General features: G+C 34.6%; 1 protein-coding gene across 1 annotated transcript in view; it reads right to left on the bottom strand.

The window, feature by feature from the left end:
• NAA35 (N(alpha)-acetyltransferase 35, NatC auxiliary subunit) overlaps nt 1–14876 on the bottom strand; it is a 25639-nt gene that overhangs the window by 5282 nt on the left and 5481 nt on the right. The window contains exons 5-17 of the mRNA XM_029284603.1: nt 14654–14728; nt 13319–13486; nt 12360–12426; nt 10560–10603; nt 9001–9051; nt 8494–8577; nt 7799–7913; nt 6238–6416; nt 5803–5862; nt 5616–5722; nt 4957–5023; nt 3623–3721; nt 2475–2653 (exon numbers count right to left, since the gene is read on the bottom strand). Coding sequence (XP_029140436.1) covers nt 2475–2653; nt 3623–3721; nt 4957–5023; nt 5616–5722; nt 5803–5862; nt 6238–6416; nt 7799–7913; nt 8494–8577; nt 9001–9051; nt 10560–10603; nt 12360–12426; nt 13319–13486; nt 14654–14728 — 1295 coding nt within the window. The remainder of the gene's footprint in view (nt 1–2474; nt 2654–3622; nt 3722–4956; nt 5024–5615; nt 5723–5802; nt 5863–6237; nt 6417–7798; nt 7914–8493; nt 8578–9000; nt 9052–10559; nt 10604–12359; nt 12427–13318; nt 13487–14653; nt 14729–14876) is intronic.

Genomic DNA, 14876 nt, shown 5'->3' with positions numbered 1-14876 from the left:
TATTATTATTATTATTATTAAACTAAAAATATATATAAACAGAAAGAAACATCTAGGAACAATGTCAATATATTAACAATCTAAGAAAAAGTATTAATGGAGGGTCAGCCATAGGTGCACTATCAAGCACGGATCAGTATAAGAGCTCCCATTCCATGAAGCAATGAACAAATTATAAGGAAAGAACTAGGAGCCTTTCAGCTACAGTCATGTGAAAAAGTAACTGAAATGTTTGACTTTTTCAACATATTTCGACATACAGCTTTTTGATCTTCATTTCAACAATACTGATAAAGGGGATGTAATATAACAAACAGACTATTTATATTTTGTAGCCCATTGTGTAATTTAAATGAACATAAATGCAAATTTCACATGTGGAAAAAAATAAGTATACCTCTACATTTGTCACTACCTCACATAACTAAAACTGGAATCATATGTACCAGATCTATGTTACATATGATCTAGGCCAGGGGTCACCAACCCCCGGTCCGTGGACCAGTACCGGGCTGCGGCATGCCAGCAACCGGGCCGCACAAAAAAAAGCAAAGCCCCATCTGCAGGAAAAACCTCTTTCCACATAATTGGTCCCTGGCGCCCAAAAGGTTGGGGACCTCTGATCTAGGTAAAACCTTAATGAAATATCAGCCATTTAGTTTGATTTACTGTGGTGGTTATCAACATGCCTAGGTCAAAAGAGCTCTCTGAAGCTTTCAGGAAAAAAGGTATTTTGATGCCTGTGATTCTGGGAAGGGTTTTTAAAGATTGCCAAGCAACTAGACATCAAGCATTCTGCCACCTGGAATCATCTACAAGTTGAGAAGATTTCAAATAACTGCCCACTCACCCAGGTCTGGCTATCCCAGCAAGCTTAGCCCAAGAGCAAAACAAGATGCTGAACAAAGCCTCTAAGAATCCCAGAATTTCATCATGTGACCTCGAGTCAGCTCTTGCCACTACTGATGTCAAACTGCATGTGTCTATCATTAAAAAGAAGCTGCTCAAATTAGATTTACATGGGAGGTATATCAAGAGGAAACCTCTGTTGTCCAGAAAGGACACTGGGGCAAGACTAGAGTTTGCTCTTTAACCCCTAAGCAAAAACCAGGATTTCTGAAACAATGTGCTCTGGACAGGAGAAGCAAAGATAATGATATAGATACTGACTATCTGATACAGATATCAAGACACAGTTGGTGAAAATACAGCATTTTACCAGAAGATCCTAACACCAACTATAAAACATAGTGATGGAAATGTTATGGCTTGGGGCTATGCTGCATCAGGGCCTGGGCAGTTCTCCATCACAGAATCTACTATGAATTCTTTTTTGTAGTCAAGGAGCCAGAAGATGGAAGCTTTAAAGAAAGTGAAGGTGATCCTAAACATTCTAGTAAATCTACCAAACAATGGCTGAAAAAGAGGAAATGGGGGGTTCTACTTAAAGATTGTTTTGGTCAAAAGGGCCAATCTCAGGTTTTGCTTACTTTTTCCACAGAAGAAAATGCCATATCTATTAAATCTTTTATTGAATAAATATTTTCAAAGTCAATTTTCCATTGGGTTTTTCTGTTCAATTACATTATATTTATCTTTTTATACTGCTTGAATGAAGATAAAACATTGGTATGTCTGCATATGTTAAAAAAAGGAAAAAAATGGCATGTATACTTACTATTTCACATGACTGTTTGTCTGATGATTCTCTTACATCCACAATGAAGACTATATTCCAGTTCCAGTTACCAAAGCTTTAAGACTAACTGCTCTTAAAAGAAAACTTTAGGCAAATACAGGCATTATAAAACAAGGAGATCAGTAGCATTTTTAGGTAAATATCTTATGCAAGTATCTCTATAAGCAAAAATAGCCAAGCCATGCAAAACTCGTTAATTTTGCATGACGCTTAGAAAAAATAATAAATTTAGTGAAGTATCAAAAACACTGAATATATCTTTAAATATGAGTAATAACTATTTATGGCAGTGGTTCTCAACCTTTTTAATGCCACGACCCCCAACCGGTCGTAAGTCGAGGACTAAACCGGTCGTAAGTTGAGGACTACCCAACCGGTCGTAAGTCGAGGACTTTCTCTGCCCGGGAGCACCGCGCATGCGTGGTTCCGCCCCCTGCGCCAGCCGAGGCGTAGCTGGCAGGCGGCAGAGACGGAGCAGGCCGACCACCAGCTGGCCCAGCCCAAGGGAGGTAAGGCACCTGCCAGAAAAGGGAAAAAAAATGGCGGACAGCCTTGCTTGGCAACCCCTGTGAAATGGTCGATCGACCCCAAATGGGGTCGCGACCCATAGGTTGAGAACCGCTGATTTATGGAATCGTGACAAATCATGATCAATGGGAGAACACTGATGCAATTCTACCTAAGCAACCTGTTAGACACATATATGCTTCACTATATTTTGAGTTGGGTCTGGATAGCACATCCACCTAATTTGCAAGTAATTAACTTCTCTTACCAATATATGTAGTAATATTCATGCATACTGTATAGCTCCAGTTCAAACCCACTGAGAAGATACTGTATCATAATACGAAGATTATGGTATAGGACCCAGGTTCCCAAGCATGCCAAATGTTGCCTTTGAGGTTCTTGTTTCAAGAGCATACTGTGAAGAGCTGCATCCACTTTCTCTGCCTAATTAAAAAAACATATATTCAGCTTAATGCAACTACGAGTGCTGAGATTATACTAACGAAATTCTGACAAATGAAAACAATGTTCTAACAATTCTAACAAAAAGAGAGCCAGTTTGATCTAGTGGTTAAGGCTGTGAATTCTGGTCCCACCTTAGCCATGAAAGCTGGTTGGGTGACTTTGAGCCCATCACTCTTTCTCAGCCCATTCCACCTCATAGGGTGGTTGTGATGGGGAACACAGGAGGAAGAAGGAACTTTATGTATGTTCTCTACCTTGAGTTATTTACAAAAGTAATAAAGATGGGATTAAACAAATCTTTTAAAACGCTAAAAAAATCCCAGTATTTGTATCAGCATTTATAATTAGATCCAAAACTACTGTATTTTCACATCAAAACAAATAACACAAATGTGTGCAATAACGTATAATGATCAAAATAGTTTTATTTCATATCAATGTACTATACTGCATGAATGATGCTAATAAATTGAGCACTTTGTCTTCCATACAATATCACACTATAGACTTTTGTGTCATATAATGAATTCTTTTCATTTCTGAAACCTATTGGATATTCTAATATTTAATGCTTTAATGTATGGTATTATATAACTTAAAATAGATTGATAATATGTTGTCTAATGTTATTAATAAATATAGCATCATTAGTTACAAAGAAAAAGTGTGTTTTCCCCAAATTTAAGGTTTTCCTTAAATCCTATATTCCTAGATATTAACCCTTGTTTGAAAGGGCAATAGAAACAAAATAAAAAAATATGTATTGCATGTAGATCTAGGAAGGATAGAGAACAAAAGCATGCTGCTTGAACATTACAAACTCTTCCTAAAGTTCTCACTTCAACAGATACTAAATGTACTTTTAAATAATTCTTCTACAGCCAAATCAACTAGAGAGAAAATGCAAATGACAGACTTGATAAAGTGTTTGATACCTGCTTATATTACCTCATCTTGCAAAGTAGCAAATTCTTCAAGAATATGGCCAAGTTTATCTCTCTGTCGAGCTCTGTTATGCCCATGAATTTGAATCAAACTGCAAAATGGCTGAAAAAAAAAGAATGTTATATTTGAGACTGCTGCAAATCTTAAAAACAATACTGTGGTGGCAACAACATACCTTGATATGTTTTATAAATACGAAATCAATCGGTTCTTAACTCACTTCTGAGACATCTGTTTAGGTGAGTCTATATGCTGATTGTAATATGCACTGTTAGCTAATTCAGATGCTAGGAACACTTCATATGAAGCCATTAGTTTCAGAAAAGTAGCAGCAAACGAAGTTCCTATTCTTTCAAACTAAAATAATATTTAGTGTGGCATGTTCTTGACTGCTTAGGGCAAATAAAGGATTACATATGCTTTAGAATAGATAGTAATGGGCAGATTACTGCCAAATATTGAAGATTACAGGGATGGGCAGGCAGGATCGACTTAATTCAAACAGCCCTTTAAATAAAAATGATTTTTTTTCACATGAAACAAAATCATCTCCCACAATTTATTTATTTATATTTCACATTTCTGAACCGCCAATCTCTCTCCAAGGTAAGAGTTATCCTGTTTGATTTAATAAAGGAGTTGCTAAATAACATGTACATCCTATGTGTATATGTGTTTTTTAATTATTATATACACCTCCTCTATGTAAATATTTTCTTCTCAATAATATACCAAAATTAAAGATTTTTCAGTGATTTCTGTCCTATAGTTTATTAGTGATACCAAAACTGCATCTTACGCCAACGATTTCCTATACAAACAATACATTCCTTATTTGGAGTGCAGAATATTCTTTCAATAATTTCTCATCATTTCCTACTGGTCTGTGAAAGTATCTTATAGCATTAAAACTGAGAAATTTAGAAAGATAAGGGGAGAGTCACAGGACTGGGCATCTAGAAATTGTTTCATTTTGAAATGTTTCAAGCACAAAATTTATTGAAATGCCATTTGAGGTGTAGAACTGGGCTGCTGTGCGCTTAGAATGGGAAGTTTTGTGGAATTTCATACCAAACAAGTTTCAAGACAAAATATTAATCCTAACAGGACCCTCTATATTACTTGCTTTGCTGTTTTACATGGTGCTATTTTATAAATACTTTCTCCAAATTAATATAATATTTGCTCAATTCAAATAGCTGGTTGACTTTTTGCTAAATGCATGTAACAGTCCAACTTTGAACAGGTCACACATTGAGAAAATTTACCTTTTATCCTTACTGTATTTAGGTATTAAAATAAATGCATTTATATTTCATAATGCTATCAATACTCACTCGGACACAGTGTGTGACAAAGGAGTCAATATAGTCCTTAGCCTGGTGATTATTATAAAGACAACACCTAACAGAAAATAAGTGAAATTATTTTGAGTAAAAATTAAAAATATACATTTCCTAAAGTTGAGATGGGCACCGTCCCCCAAAAAATTTTTATGCCCCCCTCCAGAGCATATCCATATTTCACTGCCATAATATGGCATAAGAGTACAAACCTTAGGTGATTTTTCACACATTCATACTCCACTCCAAATATATACAAACCCCCAAAAAACTTTGGGCATCTCTTTGACATTATCACATCACACCCCCTGGTCCTTGCAGACTTTTTTTGTTTTGAAAGTATAGCTCATGAACAAATCAAGTGCTTCCTTCTATCCTTAGCTGAAACACTTGACTTATATTTCTAACAATGGTTAATGCCATAGAACTCACAAGATACTTTTTCTCTCTTAACAATACTTCGGTACTTTTTTTGATTCACAGAGAAGTTTACTTTTAAGTAGAAGTGATTTTACCAACACCTGCTCCTTAAAAATACCAAGGTATCTTTAGTATAAAGATATACTTTATGGTATACTTCTTAAAGTATCTAAGATACTTTGAGAGAAACTATAAATATGTAAATTCATACCCAAAAAGATTTTGCTACTCACTTTGATGAAAGTACTGGTGGACTGACAAAAGATCTTAGGGCATCTTTTACCATGTCTTGCATAAGATGAGTACCAAACACTTTTTTATTGTCCACAAGAAAAGTGGTCTGAAACAAAATGTATCTTTATTACTTTACATGGCTATGAACATAATCTTCAATCTTTTATTGTACAATTTCCAACTTGCCTGTAACAGTGATCTTGAAAGAACACAGGGTGATTGTTCACTAAACTCACAGAAAAAATCCTAATTTATAAACAGAGTAAGAAAACCATGGTTAGTATTTTGTATAAAGTCAAACTCTCCTCTTTAGATATAGAGTATCTTTGGATATAGAACATCTTCCACATCAGCAGAACAGAGCTCCCCACCCCATCCTCAACGGGACATGTGAGACCCTTCTTTGAGAGTAATTATAAAAAATAATCATAGCATTCTATTTTAATATTCTTTTAAAAAATTTCTTCATTCATTGTTTTCTGTTTTTTTAATTCACATATGAAGCATGAAACGAGATTTTGTTTTAAGTCTAAAAAGTATTCATGAAAGAGCCCTTGGAATTATTCAAAGAGGATGCCTTTGTTTCCCAATTAATTATATGTTAAAAGTATTCATACTTACTAGTATGCAATGCAAATTGGTTAAATTGATGACTTCACATACAGTTTTGATTCGTTCTATAAGTTTTGAAAAATAGTTAACCATTTCTTCTCTTTTAATAATTTTTGCATATCGAGGAAAAGTTGGAGGGAGCAATCTCTGATTAACTAGTGGCTCAAAGCCCATCATTATAGGATGATCTAAAAAAGTAATAAAGAATTCAGCTATGATTCTCCATTTAAGTTCTCTGTTGTATAATAGTTAGCTAATCAATGAACAGTTTATCAATTAAGGAACAACTTTCAAAGTATTAATTTTCTCAGCTAAGCAATTTAAGATTAACTTTATTAAAGTTTATTGAATAGCAAAGCATTCAAGTACAGTACAACATAGGTACTAAGGAAAAAAAATGAAGTATTGTGCATAAGGATCAGTCTCAAGACAAGTTCTGAAAATCACACAGCAATACTAATGACTTGTAAAGTCTGACTATATTTCCCCAACTGTAATAAATTGTTAATTAGGAGAAAGCCAGAGAATAGCCAAACTCTGCCCTGAGTCATGAAAGTGCAATGGATAATTTTGGATTAGTCACTCTCTCAATTTTACCATTTGCAAGGTATTTGCTTGATAGACAAAAAATTGGAAGAGGAATGCTATTTATAAATTCACAAATAATATTATGTAACATCTTCTGAAGGTGCTATGGAAACATTATGCTGTCATTGCTCGTGTAGTTAAATGTGCATCTCAACTATATATGCAATGATAACGGGATAAATGGTTATTGCCGGTCACTTTTTCTTTTCTCAAAATTCTCCTATGATCTACTCAATTTGTAGATAGTAAACAGCAAGAAAAAAGTATCTGTGTGGAAGTCAAATTACTTTCCCATATTTTAATAGTCTATCAAAGGCTATCAATGAATTTTAGCTATACTTCATGTTTAATTCATTAAGTTAACACACAAAAGTTCTTGAATTGAAAGAAGATAGCAACTGTCTGCTGGGAACCAACTGGCAAACCATACAATGACAGAAAACTAGAAATCTGAACTTATCCTGTAAAGGAGAAAAGAGAATAAACTGAAGATACTCTCAGTGAAGATTCCCAGTGAGAAAGAATGGAAGAATGGCTCATAGACAGTCTCGAGTTTGCTAAACCATTAAGAATTCTATGACTGATCTCCCTGACACACAAAAATGACAATCTTCTTCCAACAGGCTACTAAATATTTTTTATTTCTAGAAACTCAAATCTGAAGTACCTCCTTATACTAATAAAAAGTTTTCAGTATGTCTGTGTCTCAAGAAGAATGCCTAACTGAGACGGAAAAGTTAAAAAAAAAGTTGCATCATGGGATGGTCACAATCAGCTTAAAAATATTTTCTGAGACTACCAAAATTGTTATGACAGCTGCAAGGAACCAGGCAAAACAAGAGATGATCCCGTCTTGATAAAGGTAAATAAAAAGACTATGACAAAAGATTCATTTGGGTCTCTTGCATATTTGGGAATTTTAGCAACAGTAACCCTCTTTCCCAGCAACAGCTAGAGAACATTCCTAAAAGTAACTGCTTACCTCCTTTGGTTGTATCATTCTGAGCCTGAATACCATGATGTATTAAATTGTGAATCGCAGACAGCAAATCAACAGCCTGAGTCAGCAACTTCTGAGCTTCTGCAACTGCACTAGTCTGTTCAGAAACAAATCTTAAAAGCTTATGTGTAATAAAACAACTCCTGTGTTTAAAATCTGTACAAAAACCGAAAGTATAATATAACATATTAGTGTACCATACTATATTGTATCATATCCTGCTTATGCATGTTAAATCTAAAGATGCATCTCAGTTCTAAAAATTCAAAATCAATCTTACAGGCTTGATTATTGTAAAGTAGAATGACAGCTTTTAAAATGGGTAGTGGCAACCCGGCCCCTCATTCCTTTAAGTACTCTACCCACCTCAGAATGTTGAAATGCTAAAAGAAAATTAGAAATATTCTGCAAAAACTGAAATGTCAAGCAATGTCAACTTAAGATTCAATGAGATTTCAGCCATGACAAGAGCATTCACATTAACATGCAAGAGTGTGTCCTGGTGTCTGAAATGTTGAATTTTTTGAGTGTATTTTGGCACCTAATATTCTCAGTTTATCTGTGAGTATATACGATAGTTTCTAAATGTAGAAGCTATACATAATAATCTGCATGAACATATAAAGAAACAATTTGAGGCAACTAAAATGTGTTTAAAAATATTCAATTAATCATACCTCTTTCTTGGTAAAGGCTATTAATACAGTCAGTAATATCCGAGTAAACTTCACTCTGCTGAATACTGCAAAGCACTGCTGATGCTATTGTAAAATCAATTTCAAAATTAATAATTTTAAAATGTTATATAAGAGAAGGTTTGTAGCTTAAACTATGTTTGCTATCTATGCATACAAACGTTGCTTTGTTACTCTGAATGCTAAAACAATTTTTTAAAAAATAAATTCCCTTCTGGATTAGTTAAAAATAATAATAGTATAAGAATGCAGTTTTTAAAATTGCACCTTCAATATGATCAAAGTGCATGATTACCACTAAAAGCAATGGCCAATTCAAATCCTGCCAAAATCAAGACCCAAACAATCTCGCCAGGAATCATTTCTAACTAATTAATCGTGTGTGTGTGTGTGTGTGTGTGTGTGTGTGTGTGTGTGTCCGTCCTTATATCCCCTTTTCAGCTTAGGATGCTTTTTATGTGATCTTGTATAGCATACGAACATCCTTACTTCAAGTTCTACTTCTGGATCTCTCTCTTCTCCTTGTCGGCTTCGAGTGCTCTAAAATAAAAGGAATTACAACAATTTAATGAAGTATTATATAACGAAGCATTATATAACTTCATAATCCAATGTCACATACATGTCATCTTTGTGCAAAGATAGATAGTATGTTCTATATTACAAACTTGGTTTAACTTCCAATTCACTTATGGAATCTGAATCAAAGTACTTATGAAATGTGTATCCATCCCATTCACATCTAAAGCATGACAGCTAGACATCTTTTCATAATCCTAACATTCTGGCTTGATTTACACTTTCACTGGAATGCTGTATTTGTAGATCAAGACTCTACAATGAACTGTACTTTGACCACTTGATGGTGGTCAAAGCTCCTTTTTATAAGATTAAGACTACCCCACGTACAGAACAGTGAATAAAAATAGCTGCACCATCTCTCTTAGCTTGATCATATCTAAAAAACCCAATAATAGAAAAAATGCAAGTCAGCACAAAAGTAAATTATATTAATTTTAGGTATGTCTCATTAATAATTCAACCTTATAACTCTTGCTCAATTCCAGTAAATTTATAGGGTGGTGTTTTTTGTTTTGTTCGTATGTCTTTCAATCAGTGTAAACACCTGGCGACTGCCTGGACTAGTCCATACAGTTTTCTTGGCAAGTTTTTACAACTGGTTTGCCACAGCCTCCTTCCTGGGACTAAGAGAGAGTGACTAGCCCAAGGTCACCTAGCTGGTTTCATGCATAAGGTGAGAGTAGAACTCACATATATATGTGAACAGAGCCCTGTTAAAAGGCTTTTATTAAGTTTATTAATTTTTTTAAAAAAATATATATTATTAGAATCATCTTATGTTCATTCCTATCTGATAAAAGTCATTCAAAAATAAATTTCATTTAAACGAGAGCCTTACATTTTGGGACAAGATCACAGAAATTAACAATGTAACAAACCAAATGACTACAAATATCCTAATTCTTGCCATTACTACTATCTCTGTACCAAATGTATCGTACAGCATGGAATGGCTTTATTTTACATTTTTAAGTACAGCACTACAACAGTTTTATTGATTCTGTATTTTATACAGTCAAAATATTAGTGTTATATTTTTGAACTTCATTTACCATATTTCTTTATACTAGAAATAGTTGTCAACGCTGCAAATACTGTATATTCGTGCTTTGACAATATGCAGAACTGTCTGGTATTTTTATAGTTAAACCAGGCAACAGGGAAAAAGGGAGGAGAATAAGGATAGCCCGGGAAAAAGAAATCGGAAGTAAATCACATCTTCCAAGTTAATTGGAAGATGTGAACCATGACCCCAAAATAAGGGAGGGGAAAATGCTTAGAATGTATATGCGTAAGGGAAAAGAAGCCAGATCTAAGCATTTCCACCATGCTGTACTGACGTCTCTGTAACCTTAATAAATGCTTTTAGGAAAAAATATGCCTGAAAGTTCCTTTAAGTGTTTCGTTAATCAGACACATGACAATAGTCTTATATACCTAACTTCTGAAATAGCCAATAGAAATACCTTAACTCGCCGTTGCAGATCATCTTCAACATCCTTTAGCATACCTTTAGCAGAGAAAAATATCAGTTCAGCAATATGTCACTGGGAAAAAAAATCACCTATGTACAAAAGTCTGAAAACTGAACCAACAGATCCTGGTGTTTTCCAAGACTCTTGGAAAGCTGATTTTTTACTTTTTTTTTAAAAAAAAGAAAGACACCATGTGTTTTGGTAAAACATCAGCTGCTTAGTTTCCAGCTGCTTTAAACTCTACTTTTTCTAGCACGTCTCTGGGGCCAAAGCAATCTAGAAAACATTTCAGAAAGGACAGGAGGCAAGATCACTTTTAGCCTCCAAACAAAGATGAGGAATTAATCAATATTTTGCACTTCTATTAAGAACAGTACTGAAGATAAACAACAATGCACATAAAATAACCTGCTTCAGAAAAAAAAAACCTAATACATCTGGCTAGAAATTTGCACTAAATTACTGACTTTGGTTTTCAGTTTAGCCCTAGGTCTCCTTGTCAATTTTTTATACTAATTAAAAACTTGGATGCTCAGTTTTTATCCCTACTTCAGAATGCATGCATACAAACATTTTTTCTTTAGAATCTTACAAGTTGTAATAATAGTTTGAAACTTTATTTATTTAAGAAAATTTATATAGCTGCCTGCTTGTTCACAGCAATTCTAGGTGACTTACAACCAACAAAAAAACACAATTAAAAAATAAAATAAAAATAATAAAAAATGACCCCTCACCCATCTACCCCCAGCGACAGCACACATAAACAAACCATTTGATTGGCTCCCTCGCACTCTGCGTTCCCCAGTCCTGCTGGCAAAAACAAGTCTTCAGGGCCTTGTGAAAGACTGTCAAAGTGGGGGCCATTCTATTTCTGCAGGGATGGTGTTCCAGGGGGAGGAGGCCACCACAGAGAAGACCATTCTTCTGGGTCCTGCCAGATGTACCTCCTTAAGGGACAGGACCCACAACATTCCTTGCCTCCCTGCTCTAGTGGGTTGGGTGGATGTGACTGGCAAAAGATAACCTGGTCCCAAGCCATGAAGGGCTTTAAAGATGACAACCAGCACCTTGAATTGCAAATCATTCAATATCTTTATGGAGATTTCTGACAGAGAGAGATCTTTATTTGTGGTAGACCACTGCCATCTAGTGTGGTCTGTCCTGAATACTGTAATTTTTTTAGCCTTTAATTTTTTAGCTTCCTACCATATTAGCAAACATAATGAAATCTTTCTAGGTACAGTAATCCTTATAGTTATGATAAAGGTGAAATGGCTAAAATAACTGTTCTCGAAAGATTCCAAATTTTCAATTTTGTCTTATCATATGACCATTCAAATTATTTTCTTCTTTTGTTTTTTTGTACTATAAACATCTATAAAATCCACTGACTAAGCTATTTTTTTCTACAATAGTTTACGCCTGCATTCAAATGGTCTTAACTTAAAGATGACCTCCTAAATCTTAATCCTTACAAGAGATTTGGACCAGAAACCAATATACCTCTAACCATGCTTACTGACCTACAAACCTACAAATTCCCTATAAACTAAATTTACAAATTTCAGATTGAGAGGCACACTCAAAACTGTTGAGTTAGTTTTACGTATAATACTTGTGCCTTGTTATAGAAGGCCAACAAGTAAAATCTTACAATGCTCACCTATGCATACCTAGCTATTCTCAAATCTTGACAGAAATGGCAGCACACACAACTTAGACTTTATTCACTCAAACTAACAAATGGCTATATTCTCCCAGAAAAGAGACAATGAATTTGAATTTTACCTGTAACTCGAAGATCTGTCACACTGTTTGCCATTTTAAATCCATATGTCATAGACTGAAAATCTTCCTAAACACAAAAGGGGGCAGGGGGGTGGCATGAAGAGGGTTTCACAGTCAATGCAAACAACTTGCTTCACAGCATTTCTGCAAGATGCATGTTAGCCTGCATTTGTACTAGATATTTTCAGAAAATACTCACAAGACACTTGGAAGAGAACAACATTTTAGCACTCAAAATTTTTACGAATTAATACTATTCCCATTTCTGTATGATTTGCTCCATAGCACACATTTTATGTATATAGCTTCCTAAATAATACAGCAAAAATTGATGAAAAGGGAAGCTTTATTAGTGATTTCAGGCTTAATTTATGAAATTATAGTTTAAATGTACTGCGTTTTCCCAATTCAAAAATTACAAGAAATCTTGTTTTCAACTGAAAAAGAGATTTAATTGGTTTAGCCACAAGCCTTTCTTACTTTGTTGATTTGTTCATACTTAAAATAGATATGCTGTTTTATTTACTTATTAAGAAAATGTATATGGCCGCCTAACTCACTCCCGGATTTTATTAGTGTTTTCAGTTATATGAAATACTTCCAACTGATTAAGGGCAAACCTGTTATAACAGTACTCAGTAAAAGAATGAGGGATACATCAAGCGCAAAGGAATGCAGAGTTTTGCATCTGTATATGTAAGCTACCCTACAACTATGGAAGGAGATGTTCCAGAAAGTGCACCATTAACTGAAAGTTAAAGAGGACAAACTACAGCAAATAAAATGTAAAACCAAAACTAATTTCCTGAGAAACAGCACATTATAATTAAAAGGACAAAGATACTAAGGGATAATAAACAAGAAATCATGGATAAAAACTGTAAGAATAGCCAACTGCACCTTGAAGGAATGCAGTTTTATTGAAAGTGGGAAAACAATTAAGCGAAGAAGAAACTCACCTCTTCAAATACTGCGGCTTTGTTTACTTTTTCTCTAGCAATATCGCAAATTTTCAGGATACCCAGTGCAAATGCCTTCATAGCAGGATCCTCAATAAAGTCAGGGTTATGAATGTAGAGGCAGGTGAATACTGTCTGTGCCAAGGAATGGCCTTCTAGCCATGTTATCTGAAAACATTGAGTAGATAATAAGGAACACGAAGCCATTTGTGGGGCATCAAAATATTTGAAACAAGAAAAAAAAAACTTGTTTTGTCCTGAGCATGGAAGAAAAAATTCGAAAGATATCTTGCTTTGCTATACACATAGAACTCTTGAAAATGCAACTCTTGAGCCTGGAATATTTTGCACAGTCCCGGTATAAATAATTCATGGATACAATAACATGCGCACACACACAAACTCTCCTCTGCACCGAATTTTACATTGAGTATCCCCTTAAATATCTTATCTAATACTATGATAATGGTTATACTTATGATGACCATGTTTTCTTGGGGGGAAAAAAAAGATAAAGCTGAAAAAGGGGCAAACCTAAAAGAGGTTCATAAGGATAACAAAAATGAATTATGTCTATTTATAACTTTGCTTTACAAAGGAAAACAAAAGAGTGGTGAAATAAAATCCATCTGAAGGACAGCTTGCTATCCCTTATAATAAAAAGGCATATCATCATTGTAGTTACACCACAGAGTAGCCCCCTTACTTTCATTAAGGCCAAGTGGTTGATGATATTATGGTGCATTGTTCTAGTACAGCCATGAGAATCCTGCTCTAACCAGGGCCTTTTATATATGGACCATTATCTGAGAGGGGGAAAAAAAGCCAGACAAATCCCTTCCTATTTCTGTCCAGAATATTGTAGTCTATTGTGCCTTGATATTTCAATTCCATTCACAGGCTGCACCAACATATGGCTACACTTCCTGGCCCCCTATTATAAAAGAAACTGGTTGCACCTGCCCTATACTATTAACATGTATGGAGAGGAAAAGTTTTTATAAGTTCAAAATAGGAATTCCACTTTATTAAAGTTGTGTCCAAACACAACAACGGCTTTAGAAATTGCTTCAGAAAATGCATCAACTTAATTTTCATGCACAACGAAGACAGTTTTATCACAAGTAATCTTATTGTCTACTATCTAAATCAGGTTTTTGGAGCTAGCCTTGAAAATGATTTAATAAAATGGACTTATTCAGAATTAAAACATTCTAGTCAGAACCAAGGGCACAAACGACTTCAGTCTACTTTTATTAATCCCAAACCTATTTTAAAGGCTTAAAGAAAGAAGTTATTTCCACTCATGCAACATTAAAAACATTACATTCTTACCAAGCAGCAAAAGCAAGTGTCCATTATTCCTATCAATTCAGGCAAGGATAAGTCTTTAACTTTAATGGTCCCATCCTTTAAAAGAACAAGGGGAAAACATGTTTCCATTAGTAGTAAGTGAAAATAAAATAGTGAGGGAATATTTCCATTCACTGTGGCAATTACCAGCTGAGACAAGGTGACAGGCAAAACTAACTGACCTATGAAGGAGAATAAAAAAAGA

Source organism: Protobothrops mucrosquamatus, unplaced genomic scaffold, assembly GCF_001527695.2.
Source record: "Protobothrops mucrosquamatus isolate PMUCROS unplaced genomic scaffold, P.Mucros_1.0 scaffold758, whole genome shotgun sequence".
Lineage (NCBI taxonomy): Eukaryota > Metazoa > Chordata > Lepidosauria > Squamata > Viperidae > Protobothrops > Protobothrops mucrosquamatus.
Note: the sequence above shows the minus strand (reverse complement) of the source record. Positions and strands in the feature narration are given on the sequence as shown.